At 45.4% G+C, this 14,511-nt stretch overlaps 1 protein-coding gene across 2 annotated transcripts in view; it reads left to right on the forward strand.

Moving 5' to 3' along the window:
* Nucleotides 1–14,511, forward strand: part of LOC106599664 (laminin subunit alpha-3) — a 105,677-nt gene that overhangs the window by 68,524 nt on the left and 22,642 nt on the right. For both annotated transcript variants that reach the window (XM_082973421.1, XM_082973422.1), the window contains 14 exons: nucleotides 520–676; nucleotides 880–1,043; nucleotides 2,682–2,790; nucleotides 3,005–3,102; nucleotides 4,481–4,682; nucleotides 4,975–5,101; nucleotides 8,352–8,491; nucleotides 9,282–9,397; nucleotides 9,735–9,946; nucleotides 10,038–10,242; nucleotides 12,440–12,584; nucleotides 12,871–13,011; nucleotides 13,335–13,496; nucleotides 14,235–14,336. In XM_082973421.1, coding sequence (XP_082829547.1) covers nucleotides 520–676; nucleotides 880–1,043; nucleotides 2,682–2,790; nucleotides 3,005–3,102; nucleotides 4,481–4,682; nucleotides 4,975–5,101; nucleotides 8,352–8,491; nucleotides 9,282–9,397; nucleotides 9,735–9,946; nucleotides 10,038–10,242; nucleotides 12,440–12,584; nucleotides 12,871–13,011; nucleotides 13,335–13,496; nucleotides 14,235–14,336 — 2,080 coding nt within the window. The remainder of the gene's footprint in view (nucleotides 1–519; nucleotides 677–879; nucleotides 1,044–2,681; nucleotides 2,791–3,004; nucleotides 3,103–4,480; nucleotides 4,683–4,974; nucleotides 5,102–8,351; nucleotides 8,492–9,281; nucleotides 9,398–9,734; nucleotides 9,947–10,037; nucleotides 10,243–12,439; nucleotides 12,585–12,870; nucleotides 13,012–13,334; nucleotides 13,497–14,234; nucleotides 14,337–14,511) is intronic.

Here is a 14,511-nt window from a genome sequence, read left to right on the forward strand (position 1 = left end):
CATGGTGGAGAGTTTGGAATCTGATTGATTGATTGCTTCTGTGGACAGGTGTCTTTTTATACAGGTAACAAACTGAGATTAGGAGCACTCCCTTTAAGAGTGTGCTCCTAATCTTAGCTCGTTACCTGTATAAAAGACACCTGGGAGCCAGAAATCTTTCTGATTGAGAGGGGGTCAAATACTTATTTCCCTCCATTAAAATGCAAATCAATTTATAACATATTTGATATGTGTTTTTCTGGATTTTTTTGTTGTTATTCTGTCTCACTGTTCAAATAAACCTACCATTAAAATTATAGACTGATCATTTCTTTGTCAGTGGGCAAACGTACAAAATCAGCAGGGGATCAAATACTTTTTTCCCTCACTGTGCATACATGTAGTCTGTGCAAGGTTGTGTTGTTTAAATGCATGTTATCCCCAGACTCTGACCGCAGTTGTGTCCCTCCCTCCCTCCCTCCCTCCCTCCCTCCCTCCCTCCCTCCCTCCCTCCCTCCCTCCCTCCCTCCCTCCCTCTAGCTGTCTGCTGTATAAGCACATGGCGATGAACAGGTTCAGCTCTGTGCTGGGCTCTCAGGGCCAGTTCTCCAGCCAGTGGAGACGCAGGAGGAGACAGGCCCTCGTCCGCCGGCCAACTCCAGCCCACCCCGAGATGGCCTCGCTCACCGGGAGACAGGTGGGTCTAGGTCTGGGGCTCTGTTGCACACACACACACACACACACACACACACACACACACACACACACACACACACACAAACATACTTTTTGTCCCTCTGATTGTGATGGTTTATGGATTTTATTTTATAGTTGGACAGTAAATGCATAGTGTGACTCTGAGACACTGCGTTTGTCCTCCCCCATGTTTGTGTCCTGTAGGCCCAGTTACAGCTGAGCCTGCGTGTGTCTCCACCCGGTCCCTACATCCTGGTCCTGGAGTATGCCAGCGAGGTAGACATGGTCCAGAACGTCAACCTCATCATCACTGGCCAATCAGAGAGTCATATCCAGGCCAGAGCCAACATCTACAGCTGCCTTTACAGGTTTGTGTGTGTACTGTACGTTTACTGAGAGTGCAATGTTTTTTTCCTGTCCTTCAATAGTGTTTATATAGTCTGTACTCGAGAGGTAGTGTTGGCAAGTCATTTGTGTGCATTTTGTGTAATAAACCTGTTTTAACCTGTCTGGGAACCTGGGTCAACAGCCAGTGGAATCGCGTCACGCGAAATACAAATACCTCATAAATGCTATAACTTCAATTTCTCAAACATATGACTATTTTACACCATTTTATAGATGCACCTTTCCTGAATCGAACCACGTTGTCCGATTTCAAAAAGGCTTTACAGCAAAAGCAAAACTTTTGATTATGTTAGGAGAGTACCCTGCCAAACAAAATCACACTGCCATTTTCAAAGCAACTAGCATGCATCACAAATACCCAAAACACAGCTAAATGCAGCACTAACCTTTGACAATCTTCATCAGATGACACTCCTAGGACATCATGTTACGCAATACATGCATTTTTTGTTCGAAAAAGTTCATATTTATATATATATATACAGCATTTTACATCGGCGCGTGACGTTCAGAAAATATTTTCCCTCAAATGCTTCTGGTGAACAGCGCTACAATTTGCAAAATTACTATTCGAAAACATTGTTAAAATGTAATATTGTCATTCAAAGAATTATAGACTAACATCTCGTGAATGCAACCGCATTGCCAGATTTAAAAATAACTTTACTGGGAAATCACACTTTGCAATAAACGAGGTGGTATGCTCAGAAAAATAGGCTAGGCGATACATGTTAGCGCCATCTTGGAACCATCTAAAATCAAATATACTATTGTAAATATTCCCTTACCTTTGATTATCTTCATCAGAAGGCACTTCCAGGAATCCCAGGTCCACAACAAATGTAGTTTTGTTCGAAAAAGTTAATAATTTATGTCCCAATAGCTCCTTCTTGTTAGCGCGTTCCGAAGGCTACTCATAATGTACTGAAGCGCGCGGGACTTGTCGTCACGAATGTGCAAAAAATATATATTTACGTTCGTTCAAACATGTCAAACGTTGTATAACATAAATCTTTAGGGCCTTTTTCAACCAGAGCTTCAATAATATTCAAGGCGGACGATTGCATTGTCTTACTAAACGTTTCGGAATGAGAGGGTACCCATGGGCGCCCGCGTCATAGTAGTAATGGCCCTCCCCCTGTGATCAACTTTCCAAGCCTCTCTTTCGGTCAGTTTCTACCGGAGAAGACTCAAACCACTTTGTAAAGACTGTTGACATCTAGTGGAAGCCTTAGGAAGTGCTAAATGAATCCTAACTCATGGTGTGTTTCATAGGCAAAGTGTTGAAGGTGATTCCACAAATCAGATTTCCACTTCCTGCATGGAATCTTCTCAGGTTTTGGCCTGCCATATGAGTTCTGTTATACTCACAGACACCATTCAAACAGTTTTAGAAACTTTAGGGTGTTTTCTATCCAAATCTACTAATTATATGCATATTCTAGTTACTGGGCAGGAGTAGTAACCAGATTAAACCGGGTACGTTTTTTATCCGGCCGTGCAAATACTGCCCCCTAGCCCCAACAGGTTAATGCAGCTCTCCGGCTCTGTAATGCTGTTGATCATTGAGGGTGTTTATCCAATACTTGTCCACGCAGCTTCCTTTGTCGCAGTGTGGCGGTTGACGGAACCAATCGCGCTGCAGTGTTCCAGTTTACCCACAAGGCCGAGCTTCTTCTACAGACCTCCACATCCTCAATGCTGCTGGTGAGAAAGAACCCTTTTATTCCATTGCATAGCAGCAAGATCCTCACGTATGCAACCTCTTCTAGTTTGTCGTCCTTTTTTATATTGTACTGTGCATATTATCTAGTAAATGGAAGGGTACCGACTACCGGTGCCTACTGTATAAAAGTGAGTTCATGTTGAAATGAAATACTTCTATTTCCTGTCGCCATTTTGACTGTGTATTCCTCTGTAGTATAAAGTGTACGCAGTGCCTGCGGAGGAGTTCTCCATGGAGTACCTGGACCCCAAGGTGCTCTGTGTCTCTGTCCACGGACGCTTCACTGAGGACAGGTACGCCGTTTTACCTCATAATACTATGTTGTAATGCCAGGGGACTGTAAGTGACTTCTTCAAAATAGACAGCTGGTGCTTTTGACAACTAGCAATGAGCAGCAATGAGCAAACATGGTAGTAATAGTAGTGCCTGTATTTTACAGGTAGAGGGCTTGTTGTGCAATCAGTAGCACTGTCTGTGGGGTAGATGCTTGCTGTTGTTGTGTTACCTTCCACACATCTGTTTTCCAGGTGTGATTCAATGCATTCCTCAGCCAGGGTCACTTAACTGAGGCTGTCTGATATCCAGGCCAACTTCTCCTCTCCCCTCCACCTAGCACACCTGGGTTCAACTAGTACTTGTTTCCTTCCAAATACTTAAAGCTGCACTTGATTGAGTTTGCCTGATGCAATGGAACCAATGGAGTAGTCAGAAAAGTGCTCATTTGTACTCTGGGCAGGCATAATCACACCTTCAAAGTATATGAAAGAAAACAAATCCTATTTGAACACAGGGCTGACAGCCAGTGACCACGCCAGAATTTACTGTCATGGTTGCTGCTGATAACTAGCTGTCAAGCAGCACCAGTCCTGTTATTATACGGCTAGTTTTTACAGGCTGTTTTTCCACCACTTTCAGTGTAAACTGACTGCCTGCCTGGCTCCACTATTGTTGAAGGTAATAATCAAGGTGATATCTCAGGGAAAATAAACCGTGAAAGTGAGGGGGAAAACCCTGGTCAAGACACTTGTTGTTTGATGCCGATGGTTCAGGCACATTACAAAAGGCCTTTCTTTTCATGTTCTGCTGTTTCCACAAAGCAAAATAAGGAGGGAAAGCATGAAAAGCTCAGCCCCACATCAGGCCTGAGAAAACACATAGCTTGCCATGAATTGGTGATAAGAGGATTGATAAGGACTTAAAACTGAGAAAAGAAAGAGTGAGGTTTTGACTCGAAGGGACGTTTTTTTTTTAGATCGTGAAATGATTCTGTGTTGGTCAGTGAGAGAGGATGAAACAGAACGATAGAGAGAGAGAGAGTTAAGGAGTTTAAGATCAAGTATGAGGGCATAGGGGATTGAGGTTTGCTCCACTCAGGAAAAGTGTGCGTAATTTAGGGGGTTCTATACATTGAGAGAGAATGTGATAGTTATAGGATGTCTACATATGAAAGCTGTTTACTCCAGATTTCACAGGTCACAACCTTTTATGTGGTCACTGCCCCTGCTAATAACCAGTCCCACTATATCCCAGTGGTGCTTAGCAAACACTTCTGAAGTTGCTTCTGAAATGGGCCCTGGCCAAATGTAGTGCACTATATGTAGGGAATAGGATGCCGTTTCAGACGCACCAACCTTCACCTCCTGTGTTCTGTTCCCCCTTTCTTCCCTCCAGTCAGTACTGTGTTCCCAGCCAGTACGACAGGCCCTCCTCAGCTCTGGTTCTGGACGCAGCTCGGGATGCGCACCCCTCCTCCCCACATGCCGTCCCCCAGCAGAGGGAGAGTGAAGAGTGGAGACGAAGACGGCAGTCAGGGGCTGGGGGCTTCCCTTTCCCTGGAGCCCAGAGTGAAGGGGTACTACTCAAATCTCCCCAGGTACATGCATGGAGCTGGGCCTGTATAATGCTGCTGCTACTGCTGCTGCTTGGAGTGGGACCATGCACTGGAAAGCATGTGGGGCTTGAGATATGAAGCCCACAGCTTCACTAACATTAATGGCAGTAACACCCCTATAGGGTTACAGTATATAGTTAATGAGCAGGTTTTTAAGTGGTACGAAGCACATTTCTGTGGAAACGGACAACAAAATCGAATTTGATCTTATTTCTGTGGTGTTTACACGTTTCTCCACATGTTGTGTTCTTTCTCTGTTCCTCTATTCCTCCAGACAGAGATCCGTTTCAGTGCCAGGGTGCCAGTTCCTGGCAGGTATGCGTTTGTGGTCCACTACTGTCAAGCTGAACACACCACCTTCCCTGTGGAGGTACGGGTGGATGCCGGACACACGTGGGCCGGTGAGTTTGGTGCGAAATGTGGGTGTATTTTTACATTTAAGTCTTTTAGCAGACGCTCTTATCCAGAGCGACTTACAAATTGGTGCATTCACCTTATAATATCCAGTGGAACAACCACTTTACAATAGTGCATCTAAATCTTTTAAGGGGGGGTTAGAAGGATTACTTTATCCTATCCCAGGTATTCCTTAAAGAGGTGGGGTTTCAGGTGTCTCCGGAAGGTGGTGATTGACTCCACTGTCCTGGCGTCGTGAGGGAGCTTGTTCCACCATTGGGGTGCCAGAGCAGCGAACAGTTTTGACTGGGCTGAGCGGGAACTGTGCTTCCTCAGAGGTAGGGAGGCGAGCAGGCCAGAGGTGGATGAACGCAGTGCCCTTGTTTGGGTGTAGGGCCTGATCAGAGCCTGAAGGTACGGAGGTGCCGTTCCCCTCACAGCTCCGTAGGCAAGCACCATGGTCTTGTAGCGGATGCGAGCTTCGACTGGAAGCCAGTGGAGAGAGCGGAGGAGCGGGGTGACGTGAGAGAACTTGGGAAGGTTGAACACCAGACGGGCTGCGGCGTTCTGGATGAGTTGTAGGGGTTTAATGGCACAGGCAGGGAGCCCAGCCAACAACGAGTTGCAGTAATCCAGACGGGAGATGACAAGTGCCTGGATTAGGACCTGCGCCGCTTCCTGTGTGAGGCAGGGTCGTACTCTGCGAATGTTGTAGAGCATGAACCTACAGGATCGGGTCACGCCGGAGATGCCCAGCTCAGAGAGGGTGGAGAGGAGGATCTGATGGTTCACGGTATCAAAGGCAGCAGATAGGTCTAGAAGGATGAGAGCAGAGGAGAGAGAGTTAGCTTTAGCAGTGCGGAGAGCCTCCGTGACACAGAGAAGAGCAGTCTCAGTTGAATGCCCAGTCTTGAAACCTGACTGATTAGGATCAAGAAGGTAATTCTGAGAGAGATAGCAAGAGAGCTGGCCAAGGACGGCACGTTCAAGAGTTTTGGAGAGAAAGGAAAGAAGGGATACTGGTCTGTAGTTGTTGACATCGGAGGGATCGAGTGTAGGTTTTTTCAGAAGGGGTGCAACTCTCGCTCTCTTGAAGACGGAAGGGACGTAGCCAGCGGTCAAGGATGAGTTGATGAGCGAGGTGAGGTAGGGGAGAAGGTCTCCGGAAATGGTCTGGAGAAGAGAGGAGGGGATAGGGTCAAGTGGGCAGGTTGTTGGGCGGCCGGCCGTCACAAGACGCGAGATTTCATCTGGAGAGCGAGGGGAGAAAGAGGCCAAAGCACAGGGTAGGGCAGTGTGAGCAGGACCAGCGGTGTCGTTTGACTTAGCAAACGAGGATCGGATGTCGTCAACCTTCTTTTCAAAATGGTTGACGAAGTCATCCGCAGAGAGGGAGGGGGGGGGGGGGAGGGAGGATTCAGGAGGGAGGAGAAGGTAGCAAAGAGCTTCCTAGGGTTAGAGGCAGATGCTTGGAGTTTAGAGTGGTAGAAAGTGGCTTTAGCAGCAGAGACAGAAGAGGAAAATGTAGAGAGGAGGGAGTGAAAGGATGCCAGGTCCGCAGGGAGGCGAGTTTTCCTCCATTTCCGCTCGGCTGCCCGGAGCCCTGTTCTGTGAGCTCACAGTGAGTCGTCGAGCCACGGAGCAGGAGGGGAGGACCGAGCCGGCCTGGAGGATAGGGGACAGAGGAAATCAAAGGATGCAGAGAGGGAGGAGAGGAGGGTTGAGGAGGCAGAATCAGGAGATAGGTTGGAGAAGGTTTGAGCAGAGGGAAGAGATGATAGGATGGAAGAGGAGAGACTAGCGGGAGAGAGAGAGCGAAGGTTGGGACGGCGCAATACCATCCGAGTAGGGGCAGAGTGAGAAGTGTTGGATGAGAGCGAGAGGGAAAAGGATACAAGGTAGTGGTCGGAGACTTGGAGGGGAGTTGCAATGAGATTAGTGGAAGAACAGCATCTAGTAAAGATGAGGTCAAGCGTATTGCCTGCCTTGTGAGTAGGGGGGGAAGGTGAGAGGGTGAGGTCAAAAGAGGAGAGGAGTGGAAAGAAGGAGGCAGAGAGGAATGAGTCAAAGGTAGACGTGGGGAGGTTAAAGTCACCCAGAACTGTGAGAGGTGAGCCATCCTCAGGAAAGGAACTTATCAAGGCGTCAAGCTCATTGATGAACTCTCCAAGGGAACCTGGAGGGCGATAAATGATAAGGATGTTAAGCTTGAAAGGGCTGGTAACTGTGACAGCATGGAATTCAAATGAGGAGATAGACAGATGGGTCAGGGGAGAAAGAGAGAATGTCCACTTGGGAGAGATGAGGATTCCAGTGCCACCACCCCGCTGGCTCGATGCTCTAGGTGTATGCGAGAACACGTAGTCAGACGAGGAGAGAGCAGTAGGAGTAGCAGTGTTATCTGTGGTAATCCATGTTTCCGTCAGCGCCAGGAAGTCTAGGGACTGGAGGGTAGCATAGGCTGAGATGAACTCAGCCTTGTTGGCCGCAGACCGGCAGTTCCAGAGGCTGCCGGAGACCTGGAACTCCACGTGGGTCGTGCGCGCTGGGACCACCAGGTTAGAGTGGCAGCGGCCATGCGGTGTGGAGCGTTTGTATGGCCTGTGCAGAGGGGAGAGAACAGGGATAGACAGACACATAGTAGACAAGCTACAGAAGAGGCTACGCTAATGCAAAGGAGATTGGAATGACAAGTGGACTACACGTCTCGAATGTTCAGAAAGTTAAGCTTACGTTGCAAAAATCTTATTGACTAAAATGATACAGTACTGCTGGCTGGTGGAGTAGGCTAGCTAGCAGTGGCTGCGTTGTATGGCGCCGTTGATCCAGATTGATATGGTTGGATAGAGAGTGTATATGATCCAGGAAGTTAAGCTTACGTTGCAAAAATCTTATTGACTAAAATGATACAGTACTGCTGGCTGGTGGAGTAGGCTAGCTAGCAGTGGCTGCGTGTATGGCGCCGTTGATCCAGATTGTTATGGTTGGATAGAGAGTGTATATGATCCAGGACCTTACTGACCCTGACATCATCCTAGATGTAATGAAATGGACGTCTACTCAGAGAATGAATGTGATTATCAATTGTCATGAACATACAGTAGTAGCTAGTACCCTATTCTATGGTAGTATTGTCTGGGAGAGCCTGTTGTGTGTTTTGCTGGTTCTAGTGGTCTCTGGAGCCCTTTAAAGAGGGGATCACGCCTACACCTCCTTACCCCCTGCTGCACCCCCACCTTCCTCTCTCTACCTCAGGCTCTGTGAATGCCTCTTTCTGCCCGGGGGTCTCCTGCTGCAGGGAGGTGGTCATCGCTGAGAGGCGCATCGCTCTGGACCTTCCCCAGCAAGACATGGCCATCTCTCTCAAGGTTCCACCCGGGAAGACCCTCACTCTGGTCAGTTTTTTCATGTCAGTCGCTATTACTATCAATTAGCCTACTTACAGTTGATCATTATTGCCCATAATGTAAGGAGGAGAACACCTTCCTGGATTCAGGAAAACCTTCACTATAGTCCTATATGGTCATGCCTGTAGTGTAATTCAGGAGGATTTAGGAGTCTAGGTATGCTGTATTAGACTTTTACTAGGTTTGCACGGTACTGTTCTCTCGCCTCCGTGTTTGATCATGTCCCAAACAACTACTAAACAACCGGCGGCCTGTATTCTACCTGGTAACCCCCACTCCGCCCAATTAGAGCTAAGCTCTCAAACCCAGTAAGCCAATAATGCTTACAGCTAAGTTTGTATTTGCTGTAGGCTGTTTATTATAGCATAATTATAATATCATAATGAACCTCCAACACCTGGGTTGGGGTCAATCCCATTTAAATTTCAGTCTATTCAGAAAGTAAACCAAATTCCAATTCCAGATGTTCCTAATTTAAAAGCTTTGAAAGAATTTGAATGTCAGTGTACTTCCTGAATTGACTGGAATTTATATGGAATTGACCTCAACCCTGTACCCCACGTAGTCTCCCACTGCAGACAAGACCAACCACAAAACAGTTCAGTATCGCTGAAATACCCTGTGTTTTGTGTGTTTTTATGAATGTTATCACTGTTAAGTCTGTCAGATAAAACCGTTTCTTACGCTATGATAAGTCTCAAAGTGGGCGTTTCTGAGAGAGATAAGCCTACAACATTGTCGTTTGGTTTTGAAGGTTTGTTTTGTACCGCTTCTTCAGGATTACATCTTGGTGGTTCCTGATGATAGCTACACCCCTGATCTCCTGAAAGAGAAGCCGTTTGATAAGTCATCTGATTTCACCAGGCAGTGTGGAGGACCAAGCTTTTCTATAGAGTGAGTATTCAGTTCAGTGATCGTGTGCCAGTGGGTTTCTCAAGACTTTGACCAAGCAAAACAATGTGCCCTGTGGAATGGTATCAACAGCTTTGCTGAGTGATATGACGATTAAATAATTCAGTATGATTGTAATTGTAGGATCATATTTATTTTAAACTGTCATTTTGACTTTGTGTGTGGTGAAATTAACGGGGGGGTGGATTACTATTCTAATAATTTTTTAAGGGAGTAGTTGTTTTTAATGTGTGGATGTAAACACGATCAATACTCAGAGAATTTCATAACTTTATTTGACTGACCCCTGACCCCGAATGTTCTCTTCCTGTTCCAACAGCCCCAGAACGTCCTCTCAGTTCTGCAGAGACTCGGCCCGCTCCCTGGTAGCAGCCTATAGTGACGGGGCCCTGCCCTGCTACTGTGACAAATCGGGGGCCACGGGGCCCACCTGTAACCCTGTAGGGGGCCAGTGTCCCTGTAGGCCCCATGTGATCGGTCGGCAGTGTACACGATGTGCCACAGGATACTACGGCTTCCCCTACTGCAGACGTAAGTAGATTCCATATACTAAAATGTCTAACACTCACACACACACAGTTTCCTACCCTAACCTGTCTCTATCTTCTCTCCCCCCCTTCAGCGTGTGAGTGTGGCCAGCGGCTGTGCCACGAGGTGACAGGCCAGTGTATCTGTCCGCCCCAGACAGTGAAGCCAGTCTGTGATGTGTGTGAGAGCCAGACGTTCAGCTACCACCCTCTAGTGGGCTGTGAGGGCTGTGACTGCTCCCCCAGCGGAGTCAGGCCCAACGCAGGGAGAGAATGTGACCGTGACACGGGACAGTGCACGTGAGTAGAGCTCTGTGTAGAGACTAAATCCACATTAAAAAAAACACTACAGTTTACTATAGAATACTACAGTACTTACTATAGAATTCTGTAGTAAACTGTAATATACTGTATAATGCTATACTACACACTTTAGTATCCCTCAATCATGTGTAGTACTTAGTATAGAATGGTGTAGTATACTGTAGAATACTATAGTAAATACTGCAATATTTAATTAGCATATATCCTGTCCATTCCCCTCCTCCATATCCCAATTTGTGCCACCCGTAAGTGAGAAACAAGTATAGACCATATATTGTGTTCCCTATGGTTCTAGAAAAGAGCAGAAGTTCTGAACTGTCTGTTCAGATCCCAGTCCTACCTACCTACAGGTTATGGAGAATTTGCTGTAGGTTTCCTAAAGGAGAAAGCTCCCCACTTCTATGTCAAAGATAATGAGAAAATAAATACTACAGTATACTACAGTCTGCAAAAACACCACAGTAAATACTTAAGCAATAAGGCCCGAGGGGGTGTGGTATATGGCCAATATACCACGGGTAAGGGCTGTTCTTACACACGTGCCTGGACACAGCCCTTTGCTGTGGTATGTTGGCCATATACCACAAACCCCCAAGGTGCCTTATTGCTATTATAAACTGGTTACCAACATAATTAGAGCAGTAAAAATAAATGTTTTGTCATACCCCTGGTATGCCAATCAGCATTCAGCCAATCAGCATTCAGGGCTCGAACCACCCAGTTTATAACACAGTTTATACAACGGGTGGGACTAATCCTGAATGCTGATTGGTTAAAACCGCATTCAGCCGGTGTCTATTCCACTAGTTACCACCGGCATTAAATGCCTATTTACTCTGTTCCATCTGACTGCAGAATCCACTGTCTCATCAGCAGAGGCAGGGAAGTTATAAACCTGATCTCCACTATTAAAAGCATCTAGACATTATCTCACGTTTCTTTTAGACTAACATTTAGTTTTCAACAGCAGAGATTTATTTGAACCTTGCTGTCTGTCTCTCCAACATGTGCAACATTGTTTCAATATTCAAATTCGATCTCCTGCTGTCCCATAATAATGAACGTGTTGGGAGTCGGGACGAGACAGACAGGCAGCGTTTCTCAGCCAGTCGAAATCATGACTCAGCTGGCATCATATACAAAAAAAGGTCAAATGAAACGCAGCTAATTTGCAGTCTTTCCAGCTTCAGTTTGAAGTGATTGTGTTACTGTAGCTGTGTTGTTGGCTAGCTCCTCTGAACAACAGCGTCCTGACAAGTGAGCACATTTTCTATACCAGGCGAAATCACACCTCATTAGCTCATTGTTATGGATGTATGCAAAAAAAATTCACTAGAAAACAGCTTATGCAAATGCAGCTACTTTGCTGTTATTCTGGCTGCACTTTTTGACGTGACTAAGTTAGCCATAGTTGGCTAGCTAGCAAGCAATGGATAATAACGTTGCCAGCCAGTATGGCAATGGAACATTTAGAACAATGCACTGGGTCGCGTCCATAGATACAGAACAAAAAGACTGAACGATTGGGTCGCATCTCTAGCAACCCTAGATGTTTTAATGAAACATTATCACTTAAATATACTACTGTTTTTTTACTACAGTATTTATACTAATGAACTGTAAATACTACAGTATACTGCAGTAAAGTCTGCAAATAGACTACGGTGAATACTATAGTATTTCTTACCATAGAATACACCAGGATTGGATTTCAACACCAGGAAATCAGCTGATTTTTTAAAAATCTGTTCCCAAGTATTCCCACTCATAATAGGGAGACAAGTCATCGTATACAAATATAAGCAAGATTTGAAATGATTGTTTTTGTGAAATATTATATCTGTTTGGGCTTCTTGCGGTCAATTTGCAGTCTACAAGTTATTTGTAATTATGTTCTGGCCCCCAGACCATCCGCTCCAGAAAAAATCATCCCTTTGCTGAATCTAGTTGGTGATCCCTGGTAAACACTATTGTATTTTGTTTTATATAGGAAACACCACATAAGGTAAAGGTTGTGGAGTTTTGAATGAGAATACGTTTTAGATTCTCTGTATTTTTTAGCACCTTTCCTCTTATAAGGCCAGTAGCTGAATATCTGAACATGGTGTGGATGAGATTTCCAAGTATAATCATGTTAATTGTATGTATATGTTCTGTGTGTGTGTGTGTGAAGGTGTAAGCCCAGGATCGGTGGGCGGCAGTGTGACCGGTGTGCTGCAGGGTTCTACAGGTTCCCAGAGTGTGTCCCATGTAACTGTAACCAGGGAGGGGTCACACCTGATATATGTCACCCAGACACAGGACAGTGCCTCTGCAAGGTGACCTTATAATGCTGTATGCTTTTAAACACTAAATCATAATATTAGGATCGTCTAAATTAAGCGTACATTCGCAAATAGTGTGTTAAATCTACGTCTTTAACATGTCGACCAGACTAATTTAGCCTCAAATACTCTCATCTGTAAAAACAAACCTAACATTTCTGAGGGCTTCTCTATTGGGAAGCAATGTGACTGGTTATTAGCAGGGTCAGTGACCAGGAAAAGGTTGTGACCTGTGAAATCTGGAGTAAACAGTAAGCAGCCGTATGTCCTGTTGTTGTAGAGGAACGTGCAGGGTGCCCGCTGTGATGCCTGTAGAGACGGGTCCTTCCACTTTGACCCCTCCCACCCCAGAGGCTGCATCAGCTGCTTCTGCTTTGGAGCCACCGACCAGTGCCAGAGCTCTGACAAACGCAGGGGGAAGGTGTGTGCGTGTGCGTGTGTGTGTTTCTGAAGTTTTATAGGCATTTTCATTGACACATTCTTTCCGTGCCATAGAAATGTGAAATAAGTTGTAATTACACTGTACCTGTTCAGACACATGATCAAACCCTTATCTAGCCAAATGATCAGTGTTGAAACAACCCACATTCCATGGAGTGGATATACCCACACCTTTGCCACACCTGCAGAACATAACTCCATTGCACATAGCATGCTATTAGATTCCTATGTACATAATGGCATTTTACCAAACAATAGGCCGATAATGTATAGTACAATCCTCTTTCCCTTCGCCTCCACTAGTTTATGGACATGCGTGGCTGGCGTCTGGAGAGGGCTGACCAGGAGGAGGTGGCATCAGTCCTCAACCCGTCCAGTAACACTGTGGTAGCAGACGTACAGGAGTTGCCTGGCACTACCCAGCTCCTCCACTGGGTGGCGCCACCATCCTACCTGGTAGACCGGGTGAGTAGAGAGTGGAATTTGAGAGGAGGACATGTACTGTTAGAATAGAATAGCTCAGTTTAAAAAAAAAAAAGGACATGTTTCCATAATATTTGGAAGGTCTTTTTATATCAGCATTTTAACATTTAATCAGTTATTTAGCTGTGGATTCAGTGACAAGAACAGGAGAAGTCAGGACTTCAAGCAGCTGCCATTGAGCCTAACTACCAGTGCTTTTAACAGTTCGACACCGGGTCCTGTATCAGTCCCAGTGACTCTGACTGATAGTCAGGGTTAGGGAGTAACTGATTACATGTAATCTGATTACAAAAAAAACCTGTAAATGTAATCAGTTATGTTACCAGAAAAAAGATTGTAATCAGATTACAGATATTTTTGGAAAAACTAGATGATTAGTTCTTGAATTACCTTTAAATTCAGAAATGATGTTTGTGAAAAAATACATTGACACCTTTCTGTTTTCTCACTGACATTCAATTCAGCATTGTTCCACCTGAGCTAGTCTGACCACAAGTCAGAGACCACTTTGATGACACACCAAATGCGTTTGATGGATCCTTTTTGTCTTCTAATGTCTCTTAAGGGGAAAGTAATCCAAAAGTAATCAGATTACATCACTGGGTTGGGGTAATCCAAAAATTACATTACTGATTACAATTTTGGACAGGTAACTGTAACAGATTACATTTAGAAAGTAACCTACCCAACCCTGCTGATAGTATTCCGCTCCTGTCTCAGGTGTCGTCCTATGGGGGCTACCTCACCTACCAGGCTAAGTCCTTTGGGATTCCCAGTGAGGGGATGTCGCTGATGGACCGCAGACCTGATGTCCTGCTCAGTGTATGTACATTGTGACACATTGTATCATCACTCACTGCTAATTATGACATCTCTCTAATTGGTGTATGAGTCATATATATACAGTGAGGGGGAAAAAAGTATTTGATCCCCTGCTGATTTTGTACGTTTGCCCACTGACAAAGAAATGATCAGTCTATAATTTTAATGGTAGGTT

The sequence above is a fragment of the Salmo salar genome, chromosome 03 (genome assembly GCF_965601325.2).
Source record: "Salmo salar chromosome 03, fSalSal1, whole genome shotgun sequence".
Taxonomy (NCBI): Eukaryota; Metazoa; Chordata; class Actinopteri; order Salmoniformes; family Salmonidae; genus Salmo; species Salmo salar.